General features: G+C 34.7%; 1 protein-coding gene across 5 annotated transcripts in view; it reads left to right on the top strand.

The window, feature by feature from the left end:
* The window catches only part of Tgo (Aryl hydrocarbon receptor nuclear translocator homolog tgo), a 54,703-nt gene that overhangs the window by 21,407 nt on the left and 20,855 nt on the right, over positions 1-12,441 (top strand). For all 5 annotated transcript variants that reach the window (XM_076393341.1, XM_076393340.1, XM_076393339.1 and 2 more), the window contains one exon: positions 9,062-9,142. In XM_076393341.1, coding sequence (XP_076249456.1) covers positions 9,062-9,142 — 81 coding nt within the window. The remainder of the gene's footprint in view (positions 1-9,061; positions 9,143-12,441) is intronic.

Raw genomic sequence — 12,441 nt, 5'->3', positions numbered from 1 at the left:
TACACAAATAAGGAAATCCATGAAAAAATCATCAATGGTTTCGATGTATCAATCTTTAAAGCATTGATGCATCACTGCCACTCCTGTTCCCAAGACACCAAGTCTGCGTAGTCCTGTATGGCAGATAGATCAGCACCGTTCAAACACGGCTAAGCTGAAGATACGCGCGAGTGTTCGACTACAGGAAGACTAGGTGGATGTACACGTGAACGTAGAGGAATGGCGAACGTAAATGTACCAGGACGATTGTGGGCAACGAGTGGGAAGGGGATGGGAGGGAGTCCAAGTCGTGACTCCGGAGTCGAGGAGGAAAAATGCAAAAAGGCGCCACCGTAACCTGGACACGGTGCTCCACGGTCACTGGGATCCCCTTCCTTCTTGGCCCTTCCGATATTTGCGCGTCTGCTCTTTCATTCCTTCGGGATGACGAGGATTGTGTCCTAGGATTCACCTCCTTAGTCGTCTTCACTACCTTTTCTAAGCCTGTTTCTTATCATCTACATTTCAATTTAAGTCACTTAAAATCGATCACTTTATTTGAATCAGTTTTTGAATTGGAGAAAGTGGCGACTTGTTCATTAATGATATAAATTGAAGTTACTCTGAATATTTGTATATTGTATATGTGTAGATTCATTTCTCAGGTGTATTAACACAGAAAATATTGTAGTGAAGAGACAGGCAATATGATTTTAGTGAAAATTAACAAGTGATTTGACTCTTGATCGATAGTTCATATGAACTAATTGATCTGGGCAATATTTTGAATAAATTATATGATCCTCCTTGGATGTTTGATGGTCTTTGTAAGGTATTATTTTTAGAGGATGTTGTTACCTAAATGACATTTTTTCTTCTGATACATCTTTAGAAAAATTTGGGTAACTAATCTTTGCTGGGAATAGTGATTATTTCTATGAAAATTCTTTTAATGATAATATACAGATGTAGAATAACGTCATCTCAGTGATAAATAATTCTTCTTTAAATAAAGCACAAGATGGGTTACACAATCAGGGAAATTTTTTTCAGTAATAGAAAAACACTAAGGCTTCAAGAGCCAGTACACACGAACGATATTTTGACGTATGATCTCGTTGTAATTGTATGTTTATCTTCGTTGTTTGTAATTTAGAAAACAAAGAAAAACATATGATCGCAGCGTGATCGTGCGTCAAAATATCGCTCGTGTGCATCGAACCTAAAAAGTGGTAAAGAGTCTCTGTCATTTATGGGCCATTTATTGATAATATCTCAAGAGTATTTTATTACGGATATTTGCTACTTAATTTGAAGGACAAGGATAAAAAAACAGGAAATGCCCATGTTTAAAATTAATTTAATAGTTACCTATAAACATTCTTCAAAGCTTATCAAAAAATAATATATAATTACAATAAATATTGTGAAACTATATTATTACTTTTATAATAGTCATTTTTTAAATAATTTAGTTAAAAATACCTCCAAAATATTGATGAGTTAAAAAATTATACGAAACGCGTGTAACTCGCTTCACTATAGTGCCATAACATAGTGAAACCAAGCGTACTCACTACTCACTATATTGCAGAATGGAATCTCTCAACCCTCTCCGCGTTTCACTTTTCGTTTCACTCTAATTATTCCTAATTAATCAACTCGCACTACTGTCCCTTATGAAATTTCACTTCGATAAATAATAAAAGACAAAAAGTTAATACCAAACTGTTAATTACTCTTCAATCAGGACTGCTTTTTTAACTTGAGTAGACGATATTAGGTGACCTCCTCTTCGTCTTAAATTCAGTCGAACTACGTCTCATTCCACTCAACCATTTATCGACTTCTTTTTTGACACTATTTACAGCGGTAAATACCAGTATATGAACGTCTTAATTTCAATGCAAAGCGTCGGTTTAACTAATCGATCGCATGGGCTCCATGCACAGGGGTGAATAATTCAACGAGCGGACCCTAAGACGCGAAATCGATGGCGAACAATGTATCCAGCCAGGGATCGCTATTCGCGGCGTGTTAGGATTGATTACAGCGTATGTAACACCGCATCTCATTAATGGGGATGGTAGTAGAAGAAAACTGACCGCTAAGGGTGGGTTATCAAGACGTTATTGCAATCCTCGTACCCGCGAGATGATAGTCGATTATGGACTCTGCTGTTGTCGTATTAACGGAGAATTACTATTCTCGTAGAATTACTGTGTAATGTTTGAACTAGTAAGTCAGTAGAATCGTTAGATATTATAAACGCGAATGTAGCATTCTCTCGTTGTAAGCTCGTTGCCATATTTAACAGTAACAGAGAGTTGTTGAGAGTAAATCAGTCTCTTTACTAATTATCTTGCTCATGTCTTCAGTAAAAGTCAGATGGGCTATCAGTGTATGAAGTGGATTCAGAAAAGACTCACGATATGAGCTCGTCAGAAAGTTGTGAGCGTATGACAGGGAAACATTGTAATAAGCGTTAAAAAAATTTTTAACGCTGGAAGTACCAATGTATGTCTATTTTCATCGAGCCAAAATTATAAATTTAAAAAAAAGATTAAAAGATCTATTAATTTACAGAAGATAACATTTATTTATCAAGTTGTTTAAAAATAATACAAGATGATAATTCATGATAGGTGAGATATGTCACCTGATTCGTGACAAATGAAAAACCGTTAATTATTTAAACGTGTATTCATGTATTTCTCTCTTATGCTGGAAGGGTAGCCTTAAAAATAGTGCTCTTAAAAAACAAGACTTTCTATCAATTTTGCTTTTCATAGATGAAGATTGTCATGAGTTTTACAGGACCTGAACGACTAGCAATGGTGTCGCAGAATTTGATGAATTGGAAGATAATGAAATCAATAAAGATATCAGATAAACTCAAAATTATTAATATTTAAAATTCAATATTATCAATTGAAGTATTTTTATTCTTTTATGTGTACAAATGAACAAAAAGTAAGAAACGAAGAATAACTTGACATATTTTATTATCTGTGAGTATTTTGTTAGTGATGAAAGAGAAAGATGGCAACATTAATTTAATATGTTAGGTTAACTCTTAAGAATATTTTTTATTTATTTTTATCATATTTCAATAAATTTGATTTTTAAAATAATTTTTTCTTACAAATACATGCTATTGTGTTGAGTTGTGAAAACATCATTGCATTAATTCTTTAACAACTGACGTTTATATTCCAATATAATGGTATGTTAAGCATATGCTGTACTACGTATTAACATTGGAAAACGTATAACATTATAATGTTTTGACAAGGTTATATCTACTTCTCGTGATATTGTATATAGACCAATAACTTGTATGTAGCAGGTAACTTATGATCTTTTGTTAATTCAATAAGTACAAATATTGGATGTATATCAGAGCAATTGATCATAATTTTCACTTCTGTCCTAAATTTATTTTATTTTAAAATAAAATTATATAATGCATATTTACTTATAAGTACTTGAAATTAAAATGCACTGAGAAATTACAGATAAGAAATCTACTGTATTTGAAGTTCTAGTACTTCCGCAAAGAATAAAATTCATACTAAAGTATTCAGGTCACGAAGATACAGTGATTTGAATACAATTTCGTGTCGTGGTTGAGCAAAATACGATTCGATGCGTAATTAGATTTTCTCGCTCGTTCGTTCGTGATCGTCGCTTAACGTCTCTCGATCGTATCACTGTAAATAGAAATGAACTGAAACTATGAAGCTCGTAAGCCACCGCAACGCCATAACTCATTGCTGCTGGTGCTACATCTGGCGACGCTGCTGCTTCGATGATTTACGATTATTCTCAATAAATGCTGATAAAAGTCGGCATCGAGCTTATGTTCCCACGACTTTCATGACTACAAATTATCGAATGTTTCCAAGATACGTGAAATGTTGCGAATAAGAGACTTTGCTTTCACTGTTCTCCAAAATGTCATTCTCCACAGTTCTCCAAAATGTATTTATATGTATATATTCTTCAACCGCACAAGTTTAAAGAAGTATTTCTTCTCTCAGATGCACTGATAAATATCTCAAAGCGTTAAATTAAAAATACAATCCATATTCTTTTCAAGTTCACCTTCGGACAACGCGGTCGGGTCATTTTGACTCGACACTGTAGCAATAGTCAACGATTTTACTTTCGGTTTCTACTGGTCTGACAAAACCAGTGATGATTCATGTATAGAATAATTTTCCTAGACAAAATTCTGCATTTTGTTGATTTTATTTCGTGATGAACTTTATGTTTAGTAAAACTTCTCCGTTAAAAAATATTCGCAATTAATATTTGCGTTGATAGTGAAACAACTATAAAACGATAAATCTGTCAAAAAAATATTTATAAGGCATGTATTACTATGTATTACTTAAAAAGATGTTTTGAAATATTATTAGTAACAAAATCCTGTATATGTATATTTTGAGTTCTTTTGGCTTGCCTCCTGTCCTGTTGAAGGGTTCACTATTTATGGGTTAATTATTTTAGAAACTTGTTAATTAATTAGAATAAAAAAGAATAAGTTTATGTAGTGTGTATCAGAAATTTCAAATGATATTTTTCATTCAGGCTTTAGAGATAAATTTAAAACTCTATTCGAAATACAGAAACTATCTATGAATTTCTCTGTCCGCTAATATCTTTTACTTCAATTAAAAAATACCCGACAATTATTATAAGAAAGCCTTGTAGTTGTCATGTGCTTGAGGTCCAAAGTTCATTTTCAATTCTAGGACACATACTTTCGTAAATAACCCAAAAATTTATTATAATTTTATCTCTGTGCAAGTTCCTTACAATTAGTATAACTTAAAAATTGATGACAACTGTTATAATAGATTGTATATAATCACATACCGATGTAAGGTCTGAAACAAATTGCTACCCTCAGTTTTAGAAATAGATTCAAGATACCTTCCAGTTCTACCAGATTCTTTGCAATCCCATCTTCGCAATGAATCTTTCCGTCTCACGCCAAGGTCTAGAGTAGCACCCATAATAAGACCCCATTCACCTTTGAACTTCATGTCTTAACCTCTATTTCACATTTTAAAACATCCTTTAGGATATGATCAACAATTCAATCCAATTCAGTTCCTTCATATTCCTTAACAAACTTCTGCCTTTGTAACATAATCCCTTGATACCATAATCACTTCCAAAATCAATTTCCTCGTATATCAAGCTTCGGACACTGCCCCAAAAAGTTCTAGATCGCGGAGACACCGCATTTCCAGGATCGCCGGGCGTGCATGTACGTATCTGTTAAGTCGACATAATACCGCTGGTCCGCATCATTATGTACTCCATAAGTCTCCAGGTCTGGCCGTGGTCTCTCTCTCCTTTTCCTCCTCGTTCCGCTCGAGCCCCTACCAGCAAAAAGGGGAAAAAAGGGGCACAGCGCGAAGGATGGGTGGGGTGGGGGGCAAAAGGTATACGGGGCCTTCTCGGTGTACCCGGATACACTCGCTGCGGGTCCTACACCATCCCCACCTCGTTCCTCGGGACCGATGGGGTCCTGGTGGGGGTCAGATGCTAGCTGTATCTCGCCGTGGCGTTCACCAGAGCGAAGAGGAAGAAAAAGACACTTCGCGCAGGGGAACAGAAAAGAGAGAGGGGGGCGAGGGGTGAGCTGGAAAGAAGGGGATCTCACTTTTTCGCTCAGGGTCAGAGGCGTACATCACCCGCGCTCCTCGCGGTGTAATAGACTGACGATCAGGCCGGATTTCTATGTGCACCGCGCCGGCCCCCAATGAGAGCATAATTTTCTATCGTGCTTAATACGCCTGGCCGGTGGAGAGAACACGGTTGAAGCCGGTAACGAGATGCCAATGGACGGATTTACGACGCTCTTCTTCCTCGTCCCCTTTGCTCCTCACCCCCCCGCCATCGATCGACTCTCTTGCTCGTTCGTTCTAGAGCTTTCTCCCCCTCCCCCCTTTTTTTCGTTCACCGTACCCGGGGAACTTCTGGTCGCGATGGAAATTGAGTTGTGACGAGCATTGACCATAATGAAGATCGAAGGGATATTAGGTCTGCTGACAAGTGATGAGTTTCTTGTTAGGCTACGTGCTTCAAAGGAGGAACTTGACTAGGTTCGTTGGGTTTGGTTGAAGTTGCATCGATGTTTTTGAGTTCTCTAAATGGTTCTTAACCTTTGTAGAGTCTTATGGAGTTGACGCCATACGTTTATTATTTTTGTCCGCCTATAAAAATTGGTTTCTTTACGTAAGTGTGCTGTATTTTCTAATGACCATTTATAACACATGTTGTAAGTGTGAACACTGCAATGAAACAATTGTGGAGTATAGTATACCATAGAACTACTTCAACTTATACAAAATAAAAATGCAGAATGTATCTCACTTCTATGTAACATCTCAATATAAATATACAGGGGCCCAGATTTTTTCAGCCAAACGGTGTCAGCATGTTGTATGAGCGAAAATAAAGAAAAAATGTCATATGAATAAAAACTCAAAAATGCTTTATTAAAAAATTGTAAAAAATACATGAAATAACAATGAACTGGTTTTCGTTCAATGTAGAAATGTTAGTGGTATTTCTCTTGATAATTATACCTTTTTCTTATCTGTGTTTACAAATTCAAATCGTCTTAATATGTGTGGTAATAGTTCTAACATTACTTAGTAAGTAGAATCGGGAATATGTTGAAATTCACTTTATTTGCGGTTTCACGAAAGTTTGTCCGTCAACAAATGAAAGGAAACGAAAAAGAAATTCGCCACGTAGTACGTTCAATTTTTCATAAATATCAATGCTGTATTGTCGAAAACGAACGACACATTGAAATGACACTAACATAGGTAAATATTTCCAATCAGTCTGTTGTTATTTCGTATTTTTCTTCTGATTTTTTAAAAAAGCACTTTTTAATCTACATTTACGACATTTTTTTCTTATTTTTACTTGTAGAATATATTACCACCATTTGGCTGAAAAAAAACCTAAGACACCCTGTATAGTATCTAAACCATTAAATGCCAATAGTTAGGGATTATGGAAAGTGAAAACGGTCCATATTGGATTTAGGGATTAGTGAAAATATGATTAAATTGAAAAAATGATGCAAAAAAATGATAAAACCTAGCATTGGTGCACAAACTTCCTGTACGAAATTTATCGTGTAACACTTTGAGTTCGATACAATTAGGTCTTGAAGAAATGACATTCACTGACGAATATGTAATTATTTCAAGCGATCTAGTTTCTTGTAATTAACATAAATACGGTGCAGAGCCTGATTGCATAGTGATTAAGCTGTACTAATTCGGCTATTTACCTTGATTTTAGAAAAATTTGAATTAAAATTTGAATTTAGGTTTAACGAAGTGTCTTGGATTTCAGTTCATAAATGTTTCATGGTTAATGCTTTATGGAGTTCCTCTACAGTAGAACATGTAGAAGATAAAACATTAAAATTTTATGTCATGAAAGTATGTTTCTAGCATATTATGTTATAATAATCAAACCAGACATTCTTTTATGACTGGAGAGACAAAACATTCTTTTATGACCGGAACCATATTAATACGATATCTGCAGTTACTTTTCTCACCAAAAAAACTTAGTCATATAGATATTCTTGGTCTTTCCATTTCGGATAAACGAATTGGTAGAAACCAGGGATGTTAGCAATAATGATCTTTTTATTATCATGAATATTTTACTGTCAGAAAATTTGTATGATTACTTCAATTATATGTAGATATAAATAAGTATAAACATTCAAAATACTTTTCTTAATAATTCCTAAGAAAGAAATTTTCCGAAGTTACACTAAATTTTAATAGTATGGTCTAGAAGACCATATGTATATTAAGTACTTATAATATAATTACACTCTAACTCGCATCTTACAATGTTAGAACACGATTAACTAACTTTAGCATTCAAGTCCTTAACTTGCCTACATCTGTATCTATTACTGTATATTTAATATCATGATATTCTAACACTTAGAATAGCAGTAGAATATTAAATATTCCATAAGTACTGGATATTTTACATCTAGAGTACCTTATTGTATTTATTTAATTGTTTTTAAGTGTTAACGTGCTTGATACATCAACACCTGGAACGTCCACTTTTTGTGCTTAAGTCACCTAGATGGAATTTCTTTCCATTGCGCGTAAAGAAATCAAAGGATTAATCTATGCAAATATCTGTTCGTTAGTTTGAATTTTAACGCGGCTGCGAGCACAAAGTTTCGTCCACCTTGGCATCGATTCGAGTTAACAGAGCATCATCATGTGTGAATATTGCATGAGAGACTTTTATCGTTCTTTAACTGTTACACCACGCTCCAGATTTGGGGAAGTTGGCTAGGCTACGGCCAATTTTGTACCGCTGCTTGATCGCGTTTGGTAATCCGGAAGTGATTACACCTCGCGTATCGACGAGGCGACATTTACTCGCGACGTTCTTAGCATTTCTATCGGCTCGAGCTGGCAGATGAGCCTCTCTGAATGAATCAATCGAGCGTTCTTCAATGGTTGGAGAAGAAAAGTAGCTTTATCCATGTGAAAAATTTGCGAATTTCATAACCCATTTTCTTTAAAATTATGGAAATGATTTTAATTAAATTTTTACTAAGCACTCTACTAATAATGTTACATAAATGGAACATACAATTCTTGATTAACATTTTAGAAAAACAGTTATATAATACTTAATACGTCATTCAAAAAAGGGATGAATGATCATTTCTGTTCTCTGAACTTAGGCATTACTTTTCAAATTCCTTCATTTAATATCAATTTATTTCTGTTTCATTTTTCCCAGATTAGTGTTAATTCAACTAAAATTATTTGCTTAACTTTTCTACATAAAGTTACAACCATTCTTTCAGTAACTTAAAAAAGATGGAAGACAACAAATGTCTCAAAGCAGGAGGATTGTAAATAATACGTATCATTTTATTATTTGTACAATTAATATAATATGTATATTTATTATAATATATATATAGATACGCATCATTATTATGATGTAAGCAGGATGAAATGACCATAAATGGCAATTTGTCTTCCAGATCCGACGAAGATGACCCCAGCGTGTGTAAATACAGGAGGCTGGAGGACGAGAATGTACAGGACAAAGAGAAATTTGCGAGGTGAGTGTCAGGCTCGACGTAACTTGCATGCTCTCAGTCCTCATGATAAATGAGGGAGGTCAGTGAACGGGTTAAATGTACTCTTTTGGAAGAAATCTGAGTTCGTCTTCACGCAAAGGACTTCTGAGATACTAATACGTACGAGGCGTGATAATAAAGCTTCAAGAATAATTAATTTAAAACTTTTATTTTAAAAATTGAGTACCTACACTATTGGCCAAAAGTTTAGAATCACTTCCTAAATTAATGAAAACGAAGGTGTCCTTGTTAAAAATCTTTACAGTTCTTGTTATAAATCTATACAGTCTTAAAAAACCAACTCTGGTGGTGATAGCCTTACATCAGCCTTATTTGCAAATAAACCTTAGTAAATAAATTATTTTCGAAATTTTATCATCACATACCGTACAAAGACATGAAAATAACTTCGACCTCAAGACGCATCTCTACGTTATAAAATCATGTACACTTATCCCTCTCCCAAACTCCACTGAGCCAAACATTTAATCTCGAAGAATTCTGCACTTTAACAAAAAGAACTTTCGTGCACACCAACAGCCATTATTCTCTAGCATTACCATACTGTTCAAAACATGAGATTACTAAAGACAAAGGTCCCTCGAGGAAAAAACTATCTCTGGCAAATAAAATGCTTAAAAAAATCTCGTGGCTACGTATGTCGTATCTCCAAAATCACTCTCGAGTCTGGATCTCGTGGATCGAAGCTCGTACGGAAAGAGACGGCATTATTAATTCGTCTCACGGAATCGTGGCCCAATATGTTCCACCGGTACACCCTGTACATGGGTCGCTCAAGTACGTAGATACATACATACCTACATGATGCCCGGCAATGTGAGTCGATAGCGGAATGGGAAGCCCTCCGGGCTGCTCCAGCGTGGGAACCATAAGGTACTTATACGCGCGCGCAGTCCTTTTGGTCTCTATACTACCAAGACGTCGTATCTTTGATCCTCTATCGCGTTATATCCACGTTGACACAGTGCGACACGCCAAATGAAATACGACGAGCAGCGCGTATTATGTCGAACAATGCCTACTTCCCATTATCCTGTAGCAGACTGCGACTGTGGGGCACTGATTGTTGGAAACCGTGGGTGGAGGGTGTCGTTTGGTGAGATACATCTGACTCGGAGAGAAGGTTCGATCTGCTGATGTTCTGAATCGCTAATTTTGTTTTTGTAAATGACACATGTTACCAACAGTTTTAGTGTAAAATTGTGGTGTTGATGATGAAGTGGAAGTACAGTGAGAAATGTAGTTAATGTTTGGACTACTTCCCGTAGTGGAGAAATACAAGAGTTCTCTATGGTGTTCTGTTATGCTGTCGTGTTATTATTCTGAGCTTGGCTCAATATTACGTTTTATTTAATCGTAATATGAGCTCTGAGTCTTTTTTCATGAATAATACTCTTATTTTATTCTAACTTTTCTAATGTTAAAGGAAACCTTGATTTGTTTCTTTTTTTATTTTCTTGTGACACTATGTGAAAGGTTTATTGTTTGTATTTATATTACATGACAGTAAGCTGCCAAATTATGTACACATAGATCAAAGAAATGTGTTGCGCTCTCGTAAGAATGCATTACCAATTTATCCAATTGTAAGACTGAAAGGAATGCGTAGAAATAATAATATGTTATGTTACTAGCAGCGCATTTGTGATAGAACGCTACGTATCTTTTTACTGACTGTGCATGCAAGATCCTTGAGAAGGTTGTATCTGAGCTAATATAATCTATGTAGTTTACTTAAACAGATTGCATTGAATCGTTTACAAAGTAAAAGTTAATGAAAATTTATTTAATGATATTTTGAGGTTAAAAAGCAGGATGATTTTAAAAATTAACATTGAAATACATGTATAGGCTGATTCATAAAAGGCATGTCCATACTTCAAGGGATAAATCCATATACTAAAATAAGAGAAAAACGTTAAATGAACGTATCGCCCAGTTGCTGCAAGAATGAGGTAACTTAAAAATTATGATTTTTAAGGGAAATGACAGCGTCACTATTGAATGCAAAAACCGTTATTTCTATGCTAATAATTCAACAAGAGTAAATTTTTAGTTATATAATTGCTGCAACAAATTCGCGATATATGCTATATGCTTTAGTTTTTGACTTATGAACAATTAAAAAAAAGAGTTCTGCACTCGCTCGAAAATACCAGGTATTTTTCAAGCAATTTCAAATCCATTTTGTATCCTCTCTTCAACACAATCAGTTTTTATACATTGCGTGCCAAGAGAATTTTATAAAAGTCTTTTTGAAACAATTTTTTTTAAAAATCACTTATTTTCACCTACTGATGACGCGGCCCCGCAGTGCACATTGGTGTTAGTTGTGTGTATATGAATGACGTGGCACGCAGTGTGTTAGAAAGGGAAACCACTGTGAGGAATTGAAAAAATCAAAAAATGTTGTAATCTCTTTTTAATGTTTGGGATTTCAAAAATGATCCTTTAAGATATTAAAGTAAACTTCACGAAATTGGCAAAAATACAGAAATTTTATTCAATGTAGTGAAATGCTCGTAAATGGCCGCTTTAAACCTTAAATACGTTTTTCTTGAAACCAGGTTTTTCAAACTGGGCGGATTCATAATTCGGTTAATTTTTATTCGATTTACTAAAAATTTTGAGTAGTGGTTTCTTATATTACTCTCCAGTTAAACGTAAGAAATTTTCAAATGAGTAATTATTCTTACATAATGTTAGAAGAGATGTTGATTCACACTTTTCAACTCTTTTTTCTTGAGAGTTCTACTATTTTATTTTATAACAAATTAAACGTGCAATTGAAATTACTGCCTTATAACTTAAAAAAATGGAATGATTACTCTTTTGAGAACTTGCAGCGAAAAGTTATGCATCCGTCATTTTCAAAAGTTACTGGGTGAACTCTCACACATGTTCCTACTGTGACTACAATAATGAATATTTTTCTATCAAATTTTTAGAAGAACAAGTTCAAGATATGTACTTTATAAGAGCATTAAAGACACTTCAGAAAAAAATTTTCAATTTGCCCGAAAAATTCTTGAAAATAATCTCTATTCTTATCGGTCATAGTGATTTTCCTCCTTAAATTGCCCTAAAAGTAATATTCTATGATTTGGTATTAGGAGATCGTGGTAGATTCACCTCGTTCTATCCATCGGTTTAGGAAGATGTAGTTGAGAAATGTTTTCACTGTACGAAAGGAATGAGGCAGAGTAGCATCGTGCATGAACCACAAGTTTTGCCTGATATCCAGGAGTGGATTATGCAAT

Source organism: Calliopsis andreniformis, chromosome 3 (genome assembly GCF_051401765.1).
Source record: "Calliopsis andreniformis isolate RMS-2024a chromosome 3, iyCalAndr_principal, whole genome shotgun sequence".
NCBI classification, from domain to species: Eukaryota; Metazoa; Arthropoda; class Insecta; order Hymenoptera; family Andrenidae; genus Calliopsis; species Calliopsis andreniformis.
Note: the sequence above shows the minus strand (reverse complement) of the source record. Positions and strands in the feature narration are given on the sequence as shown.